Source organism: Diabrotica undecimpunctata, chromosome 7 (assembly GCF_040954645.1).
Source record: "Diabrotica undecimpunctata isolate CICGRU chromosome 7, icDiaUnde3, whole genome shotgun sequence".
NCBI classification, from domain to species: Eukaryota; Metazoa; Arthropoda; class Insecta; order Coleoptera; family Chrysomelidae; genus Diabrotica; species Diabrotica undecimpunctata.
Window position 1 is genome coordinate 15,650,384 of NC_092809.1, and position 21,927 is coordinate 15,672,310.

General features: G+C 34.8%; 2 protein-coding genes across 2 annotated transcripts in view; one reads left to right on the plus strand and one right to left on the minus strand.

Moving 5' to 3' along the window:
• The first annotated feature begins 1,549 nt into the window (after window positions 1-1,549).
• Window positions 1,550-12,722, plus strand: LOC140446281 (trypsin-like). Its single transcript, XM_072538818.1, has 3 exons — window positions 1,550-2,021; window positions 7,214-7,499; window positions 10,515-12,722. The coding sequence occupies exons 1-3, from the start codon at window positions 1,550-1,552 to the stop codon at window positions 10,777-10,779; spliced, it is 1,023 nt and encodes a 340-aa protein (XP_072394919.1). The 3' UTR covers window positions 10,780-12,722.
• Window positions 12,723-20,386: 7,664 nt separating this feature from the next.
• Window positions 20,387-21,927, minus strand: part of LOC140446283 (uncharacterized) — a 235,446-nt gene continuing 233,905 nt past the window's right edge. The window contains 2 exon segments of the mRNA XM_072538819.1: window positions 20,387-21,068; window positions 21,071-21,653. Of these exon segments, the coding sequence (XP_072394920.1) occupies window positions 20,518-21,068; window positions 21,071-21,653 (1,134 nt within the window). The 3' untranslated portion in view covers window positions 20,387-20,517.

Consider the following 21,927-nt stretch of genomic DNA (forward strand, 5'->3'; position numbering starts at 1 on the left):
GAGGACAAAAAGAATGTTAGAAACATCACAGATGAAAACACTTACAAAAATTTATGGAAAACACTATGGGAAAGAGCTAGAAGTACAGATATAAGACGTAGATATAAGGTGGAAAACATCAAGGACTGGGTAAGAAACAGAAGAGTAGAACGGAACGATCATATAAGCCGAATGACAACATATAGTAGTAAAGACGGCAAGAGACGGTTCCCCAATAGGAAGACGATCAGTAGGAAGACCATAACTGAAACAACAACTAACTGGGGAAAAACACTGAGTCATGTATACATAAAAAGAACAAAAAGAAGTTTTACTATTGTCAACATATGATCACTGCAGCATCTGCTCCTCTATAGCTTCTACAATCAGTTACAGATCTGCTTTGTTTTCTTTCAATCAAAAGATGGTCCACTGAGTTTCTCGTTTTGCCATCAGGAGAGATCCAGGTTAATTTATGTACATCTTTATAATCAAATTGTGTACTCGCTATCTCAAGTTTATGTTCCATTGAAATTTCATTGAAAAGTTTTTTTATTGTCATTACTTTCTTTATTCAGCTGTTTACCACCTGTTACGGTTATATAAATATCTTCTCTTCCTACTTTCGCATTCATATGTCTCACAATTATGTTTATATCATATTTTGTTACTTTTCCAATTAGCTCACCGAGTCGTTCATAGGACTCATTTTTTATTTCCATACCTTTCTCTTCTGTAGCAGCAGACTTTTTGATATTACTTTAAAGTCAGTTACTACTCTGCTTATTTACTCTGCCACCATAAAACTCATCTGATGTTTTGATTATTGAAAAAAAATCGGTTGCCTGTAAAGTCGGTTTTACGGGCGAAAATTTTACGTGACAACGTCTTTTTCTCGGTAGAATATTTATTGATATGAATATTATTAAATTGCATAATAGGAACAAGGAATTGAATGAAAATAAGAATTGCACAAATTTTAACTATAGAAATATATTTTGTTTACTAAAACATTGTACATGTAAACTTAAACTTAACTAATTTCTATTTGAGTGATTTTGTTGAGGATAGGACGATGATAGGAGAAATATGAAATGAAAGGAAGTGTTTCTGCTGTAATGTGTCTTGAACGCCAAGAACGCTCGAGAAAGACAGAGACACAAGCACGGAAGCACGCACCGATTCAACGCGCCTAATTCTCTAGTGCTGCGCGCGCAGCGGACCGATCATGTTTGAGTGGGAGAGAGACGCAAGGCATTCGCCGGTCCGGCGGGCCTCTCTCTCGTTCGGTGACTCACTGTAACAGACGTGAGCGGGCGTTACACTTTTTCATGAATGACTCCGAGCCACAACCTAATTTAAGACGTTGTCACGTCAAAAATAAAGTTCACAATTAAGATTTACAGCTGCAGTTAACCACCCATTAAGTAAATAATCTTAAAATTTTGGAAGTCATGTAAAAACTTTGGAATAAGTATTTACTCCAAACTCTAGTCTCATAAATTATATAAAATGTACGCGAAACGATGTAGCCCCAGCGCCATAAGTTAAAAGATGCAAGTGCATCAAAATGAACATGAACTTCTCAATTATCACAACAATAACATTGAATTTTGGCGGTAGAGTGGGACCGGACCAAGCCATAAAAAGATACCAACCACCCAAACTTCAAGTTCTGTCAGCGATGAAACTTCTGTGCGCCTTCGTTTGTTTCTTTTTGTCAGTCGCAGTTACTCGTGCTGTGCGGTACGCCCGAAATGGGTACCCGAATCCCCCCGTTTCATTTGCGCTCGAATCTTTTAGTCGCAGTCTAAACAGTGTTTGTGGAACGCGAAATATTCAATGGAAACCAAATCGGCAGCCAAAGGTGATCGGTGGACAAGTTCCACCGCCTGGAGCGATTCCATGGCAGATAGACTTGAGACTGGAAGATAATAAGCATTATTGTGGTGGTGCTCTAATTAGTAAGAGATTAGTTTTGTCTGCTGCGCATTGTTATAACGATGGATTAAGAGCTATAGCTGGGGCGCATGGAACTCCTGGTAAGTACATAAAAGTCAATTAATTTGATGTTTTAGTTGTTTTGCTTTAATTAATAGTATGAATGCTACTCCTTATTTTTGATTTTTAATATTATCAATTTAGTTTTCGTATTAAGAAATATGTAAATCATTGTAATAGATACTCTCTTCTTTGATATATAAAACATTTTTATTCATTTTATCTTAACAATAGGAAGCTTTTAAACAAATTCTATTATTCGCTTTCAATTTGCTCTTCCAACTTATTCGTGACGTCCCTTCTGGTCTTCTGCGTTGCATTTTACTCTCTAGGTCCCCTCTGAGGAATCTGTCATAAATCTGCACTACATATCTGGTCCATTGAAGTCTCTGGAGCCTAATGAATTCTAAGTGTTTCTGAGAACAGTTGATAAAGTTTATGATTATATCTAGATATCCATATCTGTTTTCAGGGGTGAGTTAAATGATTTTTTTTAAATGTTTCTTTTACAGACTTATAATTTATGTTCATAATAATGTCATCATCCGTGTTTCACACTCAATTTTCAGTTTCTTTTGTACGGTTTTGAAGCGGAATATGTCAGTCGGCCAGAAATAGGCTTTGTTAAGATTCATCATTCTTCCATCCGTATTTAATTCGACTCATACATATGTAAAACTTTTTATTGCTTTAACATCGTCCTCTCCTTTAATTTGTCTTTAGCGTTTTTGTCTTTTGTATATTTACATCAAGTCTTATCTCGTAGGCTGCTCTTTTTTTACTATTTGGATAAATTTCGAAGGGATATTAAACCTTTTCAAGATGAAGTATAACTGGCTACTTTTTATTGAATCATATGCATGTTGGAAGTCAATAAATTTATTATAAACATCAGTACCGTGTTCCTCAGATTTCATTAAAATTTATTTTACAGTGAAAAGTGATTATATAGTTGACCTCCCTTGCTGAAAGGTGGTTTTATATTCCGCAATAATATTTTCACTTAACGGTTCAAGTCACTCATTGAGAAAATTTTATAGATTTATGCTATAAGCTACAAGCTTATATGAGGGTAACACCCACAATTAAGTTTTCCAACCGCTAGGCAATGTCCCCCTTTTTCCATGCCTTAAATATGACTGCGAGAATCTGTAGTTATTTGTGTAGATCTTTGGCATCTATTTGAATATTTCGGAGGAAAGTTCGTCGAATTCCAGCAGTTCGTAGTTTATTTCTACCCGTATTGCTTATTTAATCTTTTTTTCTGTTTATTCTCTTTATCGTCTCTCGTTCTATCTTCTTCTTCTTGACTGGCTGTACAACTCGGAGTGAGTCTTACATCCACAATAGCCCTTCACTTTCTACGATCTTGCGCTTCCATTTTCCATTAATGTACCCTAATTCTAGATAAATCAGCTTCACCATCATCCTTCCATCTTTTTCCGGGACGGTTCGTCTCTACCATGCCCAATGCCCAAACTAAAATTGCGTCCTCTAAGAAATGCATGCCAAGGCACAAAAAATGTAACATTTCAATGAACTAATACTAAGATGGATATAATTAAATTATATTGATTGATAAAGAACTAACAGAACGTAAACTAAGGTATTTTAGAATCAATTTTCAAAAAACTGTGTTATAAAACATATACGGACTATATTATAGTATTGATTTGCGAAATACTTGAGAGAATCTGTAAATTAGACCATAAGTTTATTAAAACAATCGATAAAAATAATTTTAAAATATTATTATAAATTAAAGACCCTTGTACAGTTAGTAATAAAAATCTTATAGTGACATAAATATTTTTACAAAAATTTCGCAGTATTAGAAAGCGCATAATAGGAACATTATTAATACTCGTCGTTATATTATTTATTCTTTCATCAATAACAGACAAATTTAAGAAATCTTTAATAAATCGCTTACCCACATATCCACAAAATGTGTGATAAGAATACGAATTTTTTTTTCAATTTTTTCTACTTAATTTTCAATAATATGTTATAATATTAAGGTTATGAATAAGCTAGCACTGAGCCGTAAGTTATGTTGTACATGCTACTTATCTATCGGCTGACTTCATGCACTCATAACTACCAATTCAATTAAATATTTTAACTACTATCATCATCATCATCATTCTGGTTTTACAACCCTACGTGGGTCCTAGCCTCCTCAAGAATTTCTCTACAGTCGTCCCTATCAATCGCCTTTCGCCGCCCAGCGCCCAATCTATAAAGTTCGAAGTTGTCCAGGTCTCTGAACTATAACAAAAACAGGTCTCTGGACCATCTGCTGACAATGAGAACATTGAGAGAGAAGGCAATTGAATACCAACTACTCGTATTTCTTGCCTTCGTCGACTATGAAAAGGCGTTTGATAGTATCGAGATGTGGGCCAAAGAATAAGCTATTAATAATTGTAGAATAGATTCGAGATATAGGCAACTAATACATAATATATATGAAAATGCAACTATGATAGTCCAACTAGACGAAAATACAAATCCCATCCCCATTAAGAGAGGAGTGAGACAAGGAGACGTAATATCGCCAAAGCTTTTCAACCTAGCCCTAGAAGACGTCTTCAATACTACAAATTGGTCAACCTATGGCATTAACATTAATGGCAACAAACCACCTCAGATTCGCTGACAACATAGTGATTATAGCGAGCACATTCGAGGAACTGCAAATTATGATATGGGAACTAGTAGCCAGCTCCCAATACGTCGGCCTAAAAATAAATATGAAAAAAACAAAAATAATGACAACACAGATGACCCCAGACGTATAACTATAAATGGCAGTGAGATAGAACAAATCCAGGAATATATCTACCTAGGCCAAATCCTGAAACTTGACAAAGAGAACCAAAATGCGTAAATTACTAGAAGAGCAAGACTAGCATGGGCAGGATTTGGAAAACTTAGTTGGATACTTAAGAACTGCAAAATACCCCAATACTTGAGGAACAAAGTGTTCAACCAATGCATCCTTTCTATCATGATATATGGATGTCAAACCTGGACCTCAAACAAGGTAAACATGAATAAAATAGCCACAACAGAAAGAACAATGAAAAGAGCAATGTTAGGTATACGACTGTCAGATAAAAAGAGGAATGACTGGGTAAGATCCAAAACAAAAGTCGAGGACATAACAACAAAAATTGTCAAACTTAAATGGAGCTTCGCGGGCCACACTGCTAGACAAAAAGACCAACGTTGGAATACTACAATACAACATTGGAGACCTTACGAAAGTAAACGACCAAGACCATTAAAAGAATAGCCGGAACAAATTTGAAATATGTTGCTCAGGATAGAGACCGATGGAAGGAGTTGGCCTATGTCCAATGGACATATGGACGACAGAAGGCTAAGAAGAAGAAGAAGAGGTCTCTGAACCATATGTTAGGACTGGGCGTATTATTGTTTTGTAAAGTTTTATTTTTGTATTTCCCAATATAATTGTGGATTTAAGTAGGAGATTAAGCCCAAAATAGCATCTGTTGGCCGTGCAAATTCTGCGGTAGTAATATTTTCAGTGTTAAGGAGCGCTCCCAGGTATACAAATTCGTTCGCTTCTTCGATGACGTCGTTTTCTATAACAAGTGGTCGTAGGATTTGTGGTTCCGTGCTTATTTTCATATACTTCGTTTTGTTGGTGTTTATTATTAAACACATTTTTGTAACTGATTGTTTTAATGCTACATACGCCTCTCGTACAGCGTTTTCCGTACTCCCGACAATATTGATATTATCAGCATAGGCCAGGATTTGCACTGATTTATTATATATTGAACCAGTGGTTGTGATTTGTGAAAAAGAAACATTGAAAAAATTTAACGAAAGTATAAACGCAGCAAAAAAAGCAATAGACAAACAAAAAAAAAGGAAAATAATGGTATAATAATTTTAACGAACCATACAGGAAAAAAACGAAGTACACAAAAAAATACACTGCGCGTCACGAAAAAGATGCTACCTAAAATTTTTGCTATTTATAATTTTTACGAATCATACCACAAAGTGATTGTCATTAGTAATGTTTAAGAATATGTTCTAAAGCAGTATGCAATCATTTCTTAAATACCAAATGTCAAAAAATAACTTCTTCCAAAATAATGATTTTATTGAAAAATAAAAAAAAATTAACATTGCACATTTTTTCTGTTTTCTTTATAAAGTTACAATTAAGTCGTGATTATTAATACTGTGTACTACCACCTATATTGTGAATTACACTCCTCATTCGATTTGGCATTGAATTGATCAAATTCTTGACGTCGCGTCGTTTTGAGGAAAAGCTTCCCATTCTTCCATGAGCGCCAACCGAAGCTGCTAACAATTTATTGAAGCAGGTATTTTGTTTCTTACCCTTTGTTTGAGTTGGTCCCAAACATATTCAATCGGGTTCAAATCTGGACTTTCGGCCAGTTCATTTTTGGTACACCGACAGTTTCCAGATATTGCGTTATCATACTGGCTACGTGTAGCTGCCCGTTGTCTTGCACAAAAATAAAGTTTTTGCCGACAAACCCTTTTCGGTAATGTATCGGGGGCATTTTTGCAAAGAAGTGCGTTGTAAGGAACGGTCTTCTCTGGCCGTCGTGATTCTTCTTGGGCCTGATCCTGGTCGTCGTTCGTGAGATCCAGTCTCTACGAATCGTTGGTAAATTTTTTGGACCATACAACGACTGACTCCAAGCTGTCTGGCCACTTCTCTTTGACTCATTCCATTACCACTCAAAGTAACAATTTGAACATATCTAGTAAATGTCTCAGCCATAGTGTTTTATTTAAAAATTGCACAAGTTTACTCTTCGAACAACTGTACACTAGTGAAAGATTTTTAAAAAATAGAATAGCCATATTCCAAGGAAAATAAGGTACAAACAATACGTGCATTATCCGAAGTCGTAAAAGTGATATCATTTCTGCAAACTTTTTACCCTTAATTGACCTGTCGGCACCTTTTTTCGGTGCCTAAAAGACGCTAAAAGTGTTTCTGCATCGTGGGAATTTAGTTGATGCCACCACCACGTTTTCATGACATTGCCAATGAAAGAAGAGTAAAGTAATAATTACTTTTTGCTTAACTTTTTTTATATGTTATACCATAGAATGTTTATTTAATTAGCAACATTCTGTATTTGAAATTTCTCTTCTAACAACATGACACGTCATATAAAATGTTAATCTTGTATTGTTAATGTTTTAGGATCTTCTACAAACGAGCAATCCCTTCGAGTGGAAAAATTCATTCCACATCCAGATTTCAGGAAGCTCGGTGCTTACTCTCATGATCTAGCATTACTCATAGTGGAAGCTCCAGGATTTAGTTTCGACGAGTATGTCAAGCCAGCTTGTTTCTCTGATGATTCACCTCCATCGGGTACTTGGTGTGAAGTGTCTGGATGGGGAGCTGTGGATCCTAATGATATTGATACGAGCTCTCCAGTTTTAAAAGTTGCGGCGGTACCAGTAATATCATTGGATACCTGCAGGTCAGTTTAGTTTTAAATGTTTTTTATTTTAAAGTAATTACAGTAAAACCTGTCAATAACGGCCACTAAAAAGAAAATTGGCCGTTATATAAAGGTGGTCGCTATTGTCCACAAATACATAAAAGATATTTGGAACTTTGTTTATTTTATTAATTAAAGCACATTTATAACTCTATACAAAAACGGAAAACTATTAAAATTATTTTAATACACAAAAGCAAAACATAAAACACATTCTATATTAGAAAAAAAAACAGATGTTAAGCTTTTTTTAAGTACAATGTGTCAATGTTTGTTTGTTTGTGGTAACATCGGTCCATGTGTTCCTAGTTCATCTATAGTAGCACTCCTCCCAATAATTTGTTTTGCCTGCTGCCTTCGATAAAATTTCTTTCGGTAGGTTTTGGGCAAACTTTCTAGGCTTTCATACTTTCAGCTTTCATGATTTTTGAAAAGTGGTCAGAGAGTATTTAACTAAGCAAGTGATTCGGTTGAAATTATTTGAAGTTTCTATTTTACAAAATGTCATATGAAAAAGAACAACAAAAATTATTACCCCTTTGGAAAGCTTCTAAAAAAAAGATCTGTTGCATGCAGTTGAACCTGATGTCACAGATGAAGATACACCATCTGAACATAGGGACCATAAGATAATCACCGATCAATCCAATGTTAAGTACCTACAAAATCAAACAGCTGAAACGGTGACTCACAATAAACTATATTATATTGGAAAAGATGGTGTAACAAAGTGGATCAAGCATAAAGAGATTCTTCGACGTAAAACGCTTTCTAAAAACAAATTAACAAAATTATTGGCAGTAACAAGTGCTGCTAAAAAGGCTAAAATATGTATGGATTGCTAGAAATTCAGGCCCTCAAGAAACTTAGGATAAAATATAAAATATAGTGTATGTAAATAAATGTGAATATGAAAAAACAAACAAATATTTCACCCACAACCATTTCATTATTTACTTACATTATATTGAATAATATGTCCGTTAGCGATGCCCAAAACTACGTTGAACTTATTATATCATCATCAGCCGTTTTGAGTCCACTGCTGGACATAGGCCTCCCGTAAATAATTCCAATTCATTATATCTTGAGCACCCTGAATCCAGTTGTGCTGAATGCGCTTGATGTCATCTGACCACCTTGTTGGAGGACGTCCTCGATTACGATAAGCATCATGTCTAGGTCTCCATTCCAGAATTTTCTTCGTCCACCTTCCATCTTTTAATCTGGCAACATGCCCCGCCGAGTTCCATTTCAATGTTGTAATCCTTTGAACTGCGTCAGTAACACCAGTTTTTCTCCTAATTATTGTATTTGATACTCTGTTCAATTTGTGTGCCGTTAGTGGAGATGCTTTTCGCCATTACTATGTTGGTCATATATTGTGTTTTGGAGAAATTAATTTTAAGTCCAACTCGTGTACTCGAACTCTGAAGGTCATGAAGAAGCTGGCAGGCATGATCTACCCGGTCTGCAATAAGGACTATGTCGTCTGCAAATCTAAAGTTGTTTCGAAAATTCTCCATTTATGTGGACTCCATTATTATCCCAATTATTGTTTTTCATAGCACTCAGCAACAAAGCGGTGACTAGCTTAGAAGAGATGGTATCTTTTTGCCTAATACCCCTCTCGAAGGGAAACGTAATAGTGTTGCCATAATACATTCTAACTGCAGCTGTTGCACTATTATATATATTCTGAAGAAGAGTTGTGTACCTATGATCAATACTGCACTCTGTTAGAGCTCTTAACATGGAGCTATGCTGGACTGAGTCAAACGCTTTCTCAAAGTCTACAAATATTAATATCAATGGCTTGTTGTATTCTGTAACTTTCTCTTTTAAGGATTTGATTACTTGTAGGTGGTCATTTGTTCCAAAGCCACTCCTAAATCCGGCCTGTTTCTAATGGTTGGTGAAAATATTCAGCTTAGGTTCCAGTCTGTTACTTGTCTGAACTTATATAAATGAGATAACAAGCTGACAGGTCTGTAGTTTCCAATTTTTATTACATCTCCTTTTTTTGTACAATATTATCATAATGGCACTATTCCATTTTTCTGGTGTAACTCTTTCAAAGAGGCAGGCATTATAAAGGGTTTTTAAAGCTTTTATGACGCATTCGCCTCCTCATTTTAGCATTTCACTTACATTGCCATCTTCTCCAGCTAATTTGCTGTTCTTCATACCTTTCAACGCTGATTTGATTTCCTCTTCGGTTATATCTGGAAGTTCCTCTGATCCTTGATTTTGTATGGCTGGGATTTCCAACTCTGGAATGTGAGCATCTCGACGATAAAATGTTCTATAGCAATCTTCGATAATTCTCATAATTTCTTGTTGTTCATATACAGCATGTCCTTGTCTATTTTTTAGCTTATACTTAAATGTTCCTGGTTCCTGCCTTCAACTTTCGTTTTAGAACTTTAAGACTTTTATTTTGTTCTATGGTATTAGTTGTTTCTTTAGTGTTAAAATCCCTTATGTCTTTAATAACAGCTTTTGAAATAGTTTTATTTAAATTCCTCATCTCTGCGATGTTTACTGTATGCTTATCTTTCATTTCCCCTCATTTTTGCATTAGGTTCATTGTGCCTTCTGTAAGTTTTTCATTTTTCCTTGTTTGCTTAACTTGACAGTTCTTTTGAGCCTTCCTTAGAGCGTCCACCAACCTTTCGTTAAGTTGTTCAATATCGGTTTTATCTGGCACGTAATTCTGAAGGTTTCTATTCATTTCTTCCTGGGATGCCCTTGTGTTAGTAATCGCAGTGAACGTAACATTTTTAGTCCTTATTACCATATTTCTTCGTTCCTTCTTTACGTTGAAGACTACATTCGCTCTAACCATTCTATGTTCACGTCCGGTTGAAAATTGATTTAATCCTTATTATAGTATTACTTAGTAATTATAGTATTAATAATAAGTTCTATACTTATTATAGTATAGAACCTATTATAGTGAGTATAATAATCTAATCTTTTTCCCTTTAATAGGTTGAAAGCTATTTATGGAGGCCGATCTCAACAGATCCTAGACTCTATGCTATGTGCAGGCTACTTAAAAGGAGGAATCGATGCTTGCAGTGGTGATTCTGGTGGTCCGTTAGTTTGCGAAAAAGATGGAAAAATGGAACTAGCAGGAATAGTATCATGGGGAGAGGGTTGTGCGAAGAAAAACAAACCTGGTGTATATACAAGAGTTTCAAGCTTTATGCCATGGATAAGAGAATGTGCGACCGAATTAGGAATAACGATTTAGACTTTAAGCAAAAATGTCGACTTGTACATTGTAATAAATAGAGTATTTATATAATAATAAAACACTGAAAACTTTTGTTTTCAAAATTTTCACAAAATTTATTATAACATTTTATCACTACTGCTGTTTCGGCAGAGTGCCTTACTCAAGTGATCTATTTTTGGTATGCTTTTACACGTTTAAGCCGTTTAATGTTCTGCTATACATTTGTTAAAAGTTTGACCAGTTTGACCAATGTAAGTATTTGGGCAGTCGCCACATTAAAGTTTGTATATACCACTATGTAAGTGATTTTCTTGGCTCTTGTTGTTTGGCACTTGAGAAAAGCACTCTGCTGAAACAACTGTAGCGATAAGATATTGTAATAAATTTTTTGGAAGTTTGGAAAACAAATTGGGATTATTTTGTAAAATATTAAGAAAACGTCCTTGTTACTGACAAAACATGTTTTAATTTGCGCAGAAATTTATTTATTGCAGTGTACATAAGTATTTTAAAATGTAATGACCAAATATTTCAATTGTTACCAAATCATGTATTATATAAAACATACGGAGAGGAGAATATATAATATATTGCTATCCAAATTAGGTGTAAGTTATCTAGTCATTTCATAAGTTGCTTCTTAATAGCTTCTTTATCTTTCTACTTATTACAGTCCTCTTAATTTTGATGTAAAAAAGTATCAGCTCGGATTCGTTAAATAACATTGTTTATCAGATGTTGCAATAAATCTACAAGTGTTTTTACTACACATCAGTTTTTTTTTCTCCCTGAGCCCTTCTGATCCAATAGATCTGCATTATCACTAAAGCTGATGCTTATTGTGTTTGCTGCCCATTATTGTTTTTTACACCCACTCTAAAATTTTTTACCCTGTAGAAATTTGTACATATCTTTTGGTTAGTGTGTCCTAAATATACCAGGGCCTTTCCTTGGTTTCCCATACAGTTTTTGTCTTTTACGATCCAACGCCTGGCAATCACATAATACATTGTACAGTTTCTAGTTCATTACCACAGAGTCGGCAGTTAAGGTTTCCATTGTAAATACCTATTTTATTCAGAAATGTTCTTACTGGTTCATGTAAGGTCAACATTACTGTTACTGTTCTTAGTTTGTTCCTTGCCAAAATAAAGCACTTCTGTTCTTTTTCTACATGATCCACTAATAGAGATTTTTCTATGTGTTTGTTTTGGGATTCTTTGATCCATTGCTTTACATCCCTACGAACTGCTGCCTTTGGTACTTACAGAGTTACAGTTTCGGTTCGTTTGATTCGTTCCTCTTTTTGCAAGTTAATCTGCTTTTTTGTTGCCCTAATGCCCTTATGTCATGGTATCCAGAAAAGCTCAACCTTGTATCGGTTTCTCAGTTCATTCAGTTTTTTTATGCAGATTTAGATGACAATATATGGATCTCCTTTTTTCAAAAGCTCTCTCATTATTTTCTTTTGCACATTGTAGTATCGTATAAATCTCTGCTTGACAAATGGTTCAGTTCCTCCCCAAGATAAAACTTTCGCTAATTCTTGGATTATTGGAGTATATTTTTATTAAAATAAGGTAATTTATAATGGGTGTTAGGATTTCTATGTCACTTGGTTTTGTCTCATAAGGTCTCATAAATTTCAAATTTTTTTTAACATTTTTTAAATTTCGTCAAATACAACAATTATAATTTTTCCTTTTATGATTATTATCTATATGCTAACCACTTATATTCTAACTCCGGATGTTTTAATACTTTAGTAATATAGCATCAACTTTAAGATTATTATAAGTAATAATGATTTTTCTAATTGGCACAGAAGTTTCATCGCTGAAATCGTCCAAATCTCGAAAATTGTTATTGTAATTTTAAAGAAGGATGATTCATAATATTTTGTATATACCATGTATACATATTTAATTATAATTAGTGTACTTATAGTATACGATGTAAAATGACTATGTCTTTTATTTGCAACCTTTAACTTACCAAGTTCCTTTTTTCCTTTTTCGGATATATTTAAAGTTTGTTATTATCACCGCGTACAAAGAACGAAAATGAATTTAAAAAGCAATACAACCAAACTAATAATATGTTGTTTACAGCTACTTGTAAACATAAATTGATCTTATTCTGATATTGCCGTAGGGGAGAGTCACCCAAGTTGGGACAGTTTTTTTTTATAACGAATACTTGAAAATCTATAGATATTAAAAAAAAGTTGAGGTAATAAAATGAAACTTTATTCTAATTATTAACACATTTTAGATATAAACTAAATAAAAAATAAAAAAATATGCTTCGTTTTTTGTTATTAAAAAAAAAAAGTGTGAATGTCCCATCATGAGAAACCGGAATCCTAAGATGGTCCGTTGGGTTTCTCAAAAAGGGACATTACTCTATACAACTTCCACAAATAAAATAGAGATCATCCATTACTCCACAAGACTCATGAGCCTAATTTGAACATATTTTGCAGTTGTACCAGTCTTCACTACTCTCTGCGTACTTCTTTCCACATACAATGCAGTTTGAATCATCTTTAGTTGAAGTGACGACTGTGATATTGATAATATTTGCATTTCGAGCGCTGTGGTCCATAACTACAGTTCGTTTCACAGATTTAACCTTGTTAGTAGGGATTGTGGATTGCAACGTCTCTAATTCATTTTTATACGTCGATTCTGTGAGTATCGTGGATTTCAGAGAATGTCTAGAAGAAGTCTTACCTTTCTTTTTCTGTGCCTTTGGTAGCGGACTAATATCAGTCACTTTTACCTTAAATGTCGGAAATTGGATAGGAATGATTTGGCTTCTCTGTATCGGTCTGTTACCTTCGGAATCGCCATCTTTAGGTGACCTTAAAACAGACTGTTTTGAGGTTGAAGGAATCGGATTATTATACATTTCAACTTGATTTACGCCTTCGGTATGAGCCATCATTACGGGTAATTTATTGACCTGTGATGTAGTTTCATTGTCCACTGATTGTTCCGTTGTTTTAGAGGGAGCGAATTCGCAGTCTTGAAATACGTCTTCGTTAAAAGGCCAAATTCCGGTTACTCAGAATCCATTTGTCGCTATCTGTACAGAAGATGCCTTTGAGAATGCTTCTGCAACAGCCCCTGAGATTTGATATATTCCAAATGTACGACCACAATGATTTTTTAGCCATCTAGTAAGGTACAAATCATAATAACTCATAAATGATTTAAAATACGAAACATCTAGGGGTTGCATTTTATGCGTACAGTGTGGTGGCAGGCATAATAAAATAATACCATTCTCGCGACAGAAGTTTATAACGTCTAAACTTTTTGTATGTGAACAATGGCCGTCCAAAATAATAAGAATTTTGCACTCCTTCGAAGGTCTGGTTTGTTGTGCAAAATATTTTATGAATTTTAAAAAAACATCACGATCCATCCATCCTTTGTCCTGTGGAAATGCCGGACTACCGTTAGGTGCATTGTCCATCAGCTCTGGTTTTATTTTCTTTCTGGGAAATATAAAAGCAGGCGCAAGAAAATTGCCACTTGCACTCATAGCAGCTACTATAGTGACATTAACTCCTCTTTCGGCACTTGTTAAACCTCCCACTTGCTTTTTACTTCTCTGAGCAAGAACTTTAGATAATTTTTGGACGGTGGTCACTCCGGTCTCATCAATATTCCAGATTCTATCTGGAGTGAGGTGATATGTATTATAAATACTTTCCAGGTTATTGAAAAAACTTTGGACTGCATACTTGTTGAATCCTGTAGCTCTAGCGTATGAGGTTGCTTCTGGTTTTCTCAGAGAAATATTTCTATGTCGACTCAAAAACCCATAAACCCACTTTTTAGAGGCCATTCGAGTATCTTTATTAAAATTGTTAGCAATATTATTGGCTTGGGCAAAGTCAAATGCCAGACAACGAATTTCTTTATAAGTGATTCCAAAAAATCGCTTTTCCATTTCAAGAATATGATCTAAAATTTCGTGTTCCTGTTCAACTGAGAATATTTGCCTAAACCAACCAAGATATTTGTCATTTTCGGTCACGATTTTATTTTTGTTTGTAACTCGTCTTTGAAGAGTACTTTTAGGAATATTATATCTGTCAGCAGCTTCTCGAAGCGATAGTTCGTTATTCCGAACTTTTTGTACAGCTAGAATCATATTTTGAACGGACCAGTTTCCACGATCAGTTTTTCTTTTGTAATAGGAATTTGGATTTCTATTTGGCATCTGTAAAAGAAAAATATATCAGTGCCACTTACGAGATACAGAGTTCACTGAATAAAACATTTTTTAGTGACACATTATCTTTACTTAACTATAATCAAGGTTAGAATATTATGACCTCCTTGGGTATAATCTAATTACTGAACCCCTACTTATAAATGTTTTCAGAATAAATTACCGTTATATGTAAGAATTTATGAGTAATTAATGATTTAATTAGTTAAAAGTAGGCAGGTATAAGAAGAATATCTGTAGCCATATTTTAGTTCCTAAGATGGGACATCCCCGACGAAAGTTTAACTTTGTCCCATCTTAAGAGATTTGCACCCATTTTGTAAAAATCTTAACCGATATTAAACAAAAGCTTTAGTGGCAAATACTTTACAGTGAAATGCAATGACTATAAACTCTGTTATTGACTAATAACGTTAAGTTTCACAGATACTTACCATTAACACTATATTCACTATAATGTTGTACGTAAATAAATTTAAAAAAATATGTAAACATTAACAACTTGTTCTGACGAACGCTACCGGTATGCTAGCCTCGTGTCGTTTACGTGACAATACGACTGAATGGCGAGCTTTCATTCTTCCAGTGCAGGTGTTGCCACTTGTTACAGATTTTCTAGAATTGCTACTGTCCCTACTTGGGAACCGTCCCGTCTTAGATAACTCTCCCCTATCCTATCTCAAGTTAGCAAATCAGCTCTGTTTACGCTTTGTCTACAACCTACTTGAACTCTGGTGTTTTGCATAACATTGCCGTTAATTCTCTAACCAGAAGTTCTCTGGCGAGCTACACTTCTTTCCTTTAATTATTAATCGTATCTTACAATTGAGCCGAGGTACTTTGATTACGAAATATTTTGATCCATCCATCAAGGAATCCGTATCAACACAAATGGATAATGAGGATTCCCTCCCCGAGTGGTACATTCTGTTTACGTACACGCTATACCTATTTCTTTATTTTTTTCTAGCTGTTTCTTTTATGACTATTGATGCATCTTTCTACTGAAATATGTCCTCGTTCTCTCAGGTATGTTTGCATAGTTGAGATCTATCAATTCCTCTGCTTTTAATGTATGAATCTTCTTTTTTATTAAAAGCCATCTCATAATCGGAGGTTCCATATAATCATCACGATCTTTACTCTATCTACTGCTGATCTGAAGAATTGAACTCCTTCTTCTCACACTTCTTCCTACTCCTACCTTTTCTTGTATTATCAATCTTAGCATTGCATATCTCTGCCCCTCATTGCGTGTCCCAGACACTTTATAATGTTGTAACTTTATAATTTTCTTATTAATGATTCGTACTTATTTATTCCAATACTTTATGGCCTTGAATTACTCCCTTATAAAAATGTTCGCATTCACAAGGTATTTTACAAATACCTACAGTTTTTCTATCTCTCCTGTATGTGGTTAAGTTTGGTTTTCATGAAAGAATAAATTTCAGTGTGTTAGTTGTTTTAAAAATGTTGTGATGTGGTATTTTTCCTATCGCTTTGAATTTTTCTGATACGCCTTTTATATATAGTATTGTTGTTTTCTTCAAATCCTTGTTGTGAGAATTTCTGGATCATGTTTTGTTGTTTATTTTTCGAATTCCTTGTTTATTAATGACAATGAACAATAATGTTGTATTAAAATAGTTGTTAGCAGGTTGTTTTTTTCCGAAGAGCATCTTCCTTAGTGCAGGCGTTTTGGACTCTATCGTAGAGTGATTTGATGATTCCCTTTTTGATATTTGCATTGTAGTTTGAATAAAAATTTAAATAACTGTTGATATAAGTTGTTTTATTTATTAGTTTAGTTAACTTTAGTTACATAACCTATACCTCCTTTGTGATTAGCACATCCAGCAATGAAAGTGAGTTCCTTGTCTATGGTGAATTTGATTTAGGTACTCTTATTTACAATTAATGTCCATCAAAAATGTGTTCAATGTTTATGGCCCATCAGCGATATGGACAACACGTCATCTACATATCTACACGGTATTGTGGGTTGTTGGTCATCTTTATAGACAATATTTTCCTCATTCCTGTATAGACAATTCTCTCATAAATATATCTGCTAAGAATGGAGACAATAAAGAGCCCACGGCTCATCTTATGACTTGTTGATAAATATCGTTGTCTAATTGACAATATTTTAGCTGATACGTTAAGTTTTATTTTAGTTATCAACGTTCTTCTGTAATTTGGTGGTATTATTTTAAAAGTTTTTTTCCATAGACACATTAGTGAATATACTAGTGATGTCTGTCTAGTGATGATAGTAGTCAAATGTAATTAGCGTGTTATTAAGGTTGTAGATAATCTATTTTTGACATTTTTTGCACAAAATGTATATTAATTACAAAAGTGTTCGTATTGTGTATTAGAGGTTGTATTATATCTAAAAGGAATTTAGATAGTTTGCTACAAGGGAATTCCATGCTGCTGCAAATTGTTCTGAGAACGTTAACGTTACAAAAAAATTCGGAACTTTTTGTAGAGAGGTAGAATCGCTAAAATATAAACAAGATTAATTTATTTTACCTACATAAAAAAGACAAGGAAGCTGCTTGTTTAAACAAACATAAAAACTGGATATTTAACAAATCAACAAAGAAACTTTGTATTGAAAATAGAACAGAGGAAGAAAATTTAGACAAAATACGTTGAATAAAGTTTCCAATTTATACGACATGAGATATGCAACACAATAAACACCTCATACAAAACTGAACCTGCCTGGCAAAGTAATATCCTAATGATTTTCATTTAGGCTTCTCAAAATTCATGTCTATGTCCAAGATTCAAGGATTTTTATTGTGAAATATACATTTGTTTTATATATACCTAATTAAAAGTATTTGGAGTAAAAATTATAATAGATCACAAACACCAGAAAATTATCGGCTATTATTATAAAACGGCTATTCTACATTTACTCTGAAGCTCTGGAATGGTTCGACAAAGGAATATTGGTAAAAGGGAATGGCTGAATAACATGCTATACTCAAATGACTCTTTAGTTAATGTAGATAATCTGGACGATTTATGAATGAAGTCACAAACATATATTAGCTAAATCTTAACATAAAAAAGAGCCAATTTATGACAATTAATAAACATCCAATTCTAAACGCTCAACCAGCCATGGACATTAACTGCGCCAACTATGGATCCAGGCTTTAGATATCTAGTGTTGTAGGATAGGCATACCCCACGTATACCGTGGTTTGACCGAATTACCAATTCGAAAGTTCTGCGCAGAATAGGAAAAAAATGTGAAATTCTAATGACGATCAAAACTCAAAAGTTGGCATATCTGAGCCACATAATGAGAAATCGAAAACCAAGGGAAGGTAAATGGCAAAAGCGGATCAGAAATAAGACATATATCTCCTGGCTGCAAAATATATGGCAATTGTATATGCACCATAAGAAGAGTTTCAATTTGCATATCCTCTTTATTTCGCAGCAAACTGTTTGTTCTGTTTCCTATTTCGTCCATAGTGTAGCGGGTAGAACTCTTCTACGATCCCGGTAGAAAACGGGCTGCTACAGGGAGTGGCGTCCCTGCCGTAACCCAAGCTACTGACTTTCTTTTATGTTCAATCCTTCAGGAGAGGCCAAATCCCAACCTATCTTTCAATCCTCACAACATCCCGCTATATCATCACGGGAACTAATCTTCACCGTAAATGACATGATACAAACTAGAAAAAGGTCCTTAGTCCCCGGCGGCCCAACGGTCCCTGGTGATGGTAGCCACCAGATCAGACCAAGGGCGGAGGCTGCCAAGAATCACCGGGACAAACACGTCTATTATGGGCAACGAACAATGCATATTGCCACTTATAAAAAAGCTCATTAAATTGCAAAACAAACATAACTGCATAAAATACGAAATACGAAGAAAAGGAAAAAACCAATTAGTTTTAAAATCAAGGCATCAGCTGCATTCCATTGGAGAAAGCAAGGCAGTTGGGGGCGTAGGGTTTCTCGTGCACAGGAAACACCGAGAAAAAATTATAAAAATAGAGAGTATAAGCTCAAAAGTTATGTACCTCGTATTAAAACTGAATGAGAGTCGCTCTATTAAGATTATCCAAGTATATGCACCCACGACGAGCCATAGCGATGAAGAAATCCAAAATTATTAACCTCAAAGACCAGCTTGTAGTCAGGGATACAATTCAGATTGAAAGCCATAGCATCGAGCAAGTAATAGGTTAAATATATCTAGAGCATGAGAGTCGCATAGGCCGAGATAATTGGACAACTGAAATAGAAAGGATACGTCTCACATAGGCTACCCTAGGTAGATTAAATAACATTTTTAAGTCTAATATTCCAGTTTGTTTAAAAAGAAATGTTTTAACCGATGTGTTTTACCAGTCCTTACTTACGGTGCAGAAACACTAACTCTAACAAAAGGAACAATAAGTAAAATAAGTGTTCCATAACACACTATGGAAAGATCAATGTTAGGTATTACCATTAGAGATAATGTACCAAACCTAGAAATAAGAAGAAGAACGGGAGTCACGGATGCAGTTGAAAAAATAGCCATGGTTAAAAGGGTTTGGGCCGGACATGTTGCCAGATTACCGGATGATAGGTGAACCAAAAAGATTCTGGAATGGAGACCATGACTAGAGGCATATCGAAACAGACGACAACCACCGACTAGATGGACGGATGATATAAAGTAAATCTCCACAAATTTGATGCAAGAAGCTCAAGATAGAAATAGGTAGAAAATTTTAAGTGAGGCTTACGTTCAGCATTGGAGAAATATAGGCCAGTTGATGATTCTTTTTCGTAATGTATGCCATTATAACTAATGTTATACTAAATATAGTTGTATATTAGTTATTGTAATTTTTTTGCCTCAATAAAGACTAATTGAGACAAGCTACATCTTTCTTTTATTGATCTTTATCTTTATTATCTGTTTACATTTAATTATTACTTAAACAGAGTACGTATTTCACAGAAGAATAGAGGTTGGATAAGGTAAAGTCTTTCTTTATTACTCAGCTTTATAATTTCCTTTTGGTTTTTCTTTTGCAATGATTTATTCTCTCACATGAAATCTATACATTATTCCTAGTTATATTTAGGTGTATTGTTGTTATATTGTGTTTTTGTGTCTTGTATTCTGATGGTTGAATAAGCTTCTCCCACATTTTCTCTATATATTAAGTTTTGAGTGCTTGCTGTTACATTCCTGTTAGTAAGTCAGCTAATGTTGATTTTTTTTGTATGTAATTTGCCTATCTTCATTGTGTTTTTGGTTGTTCATTGGAGATGAGAAGAGATTGGATTTTTTGCTTAAAATCCTAAGAAGCTTAACTTACATAATAAGTCAACAACTAGCTAATTGATGAATAATTTATTTATAAAGTAAATACCTTTATACAGAAAAAGATTACAGACATAATTATAATATTAGTAATATGTATATTGTACTAGAAACTATCCATTTTTATTGCTTCTAAATAGACTAGTCTAATGTCGCTCCTCGGGAACAGGAGCAATAAGTCTCTGCATACTCAAATATTCGTTTCCGGATCTCGGCCTCAAAGTGCAACTTGGAGGAGGTGCATCACTGGAGCTGTGGGACGACAAAGACAATGTTTCAAAGTAGTCGGACATATCAGAAGTCCCACTGCTAGTAGAACCGTTAGGACATACTGGCACCTCAGCTTCAGCACTAGCAGATTTAGTTTCTGTTTTGGTAAACTGAAACGTTAAATCTCTAAGAGGATCGGATGACTTGGAACGTCTTGGAAGAGTTTGATTGGCGCAAATTTGAGGCTTTCTGGGAAGTTCAAAGACCCCTGAATCGTTTGAGCTAGAGGAGTCACGATTGGATTTGCAAGGAACTGAAGATGATCGTCTTACGGCTATGGCATGAGTACAGTGACATGGTGATGTTTCAGGCTCCGGCTCTGGTTCATAGCGACTTGTAGAAGAATCTGCTGAGTTCGATCTTCTTCTTCGAATATCCAAGTTATCAGCATTGTCTAAAATCTGCTTTCGTTGATAGATGGTACTTGTAACATGGAAGAACCAGACGGTTTCATGGAGCGATCTAAAGCAGGGCCAAGATTAGGGTTGCTGTTTGAAAGCACTTTTCCTAAGCGTTGTTTGACAGCAGGAGACATTGGTATGTATCCTGGATGAGGCTGTGATGGTTTATTGGATGGCTCCATCATGAGGTAGTCTTCTTGAGCATGTCCACATTTTGTGCACAGTGTTCTTGCCTTCTCAGCGATGTCTTTGCTATTCTCGTATAATTGAAGTGTTTGAGCAAATTCCATATTTTCGTAATTGGTAGATGTTGGGGCAGTCGTTGTAGTAACCGTAGGAATTGGGGCTAAATTGGCATAATTTGCTGCAGTGGCAACTGGTTGCTGGCGGTGTGTTTTCTTTGAATAATCGACGGTGGCATATATGGCATGGACATCTTCGGTGCCTGACCAGCAAGACATTAGACGTTGACATACGCAGGGCCGCTCTGGTTCTGGTTGGCGAATTCTTACTACACAACCACATGGTTTGTGAACGGTATCAAAACCAAATCCTTGAATGCATTCCTTAAGTTTACGAGGAGTATCGTAATGCTCATCAGCTTTGGGTTCCTGCAAAAAAAATACCAATATTACCAATAATCTAAACAGAAGAATATTATAGTGTAGTTAAGGTGTCGATTAATTGCTGTTGATAATATAACATCGACTATTTTATTAAAAAATTATGTAGACAACGTAATTTTAGAAAAAATACATAGCAATATGGATTCCAATAGAAACATATTCTGTCCCTCATTGTAAACTATTGTCTTTATACAACGTTAATAGAACATAAATTACCATTTTAAACAACACAACTTAGCAAGGTTCTCTTAGTTGTATT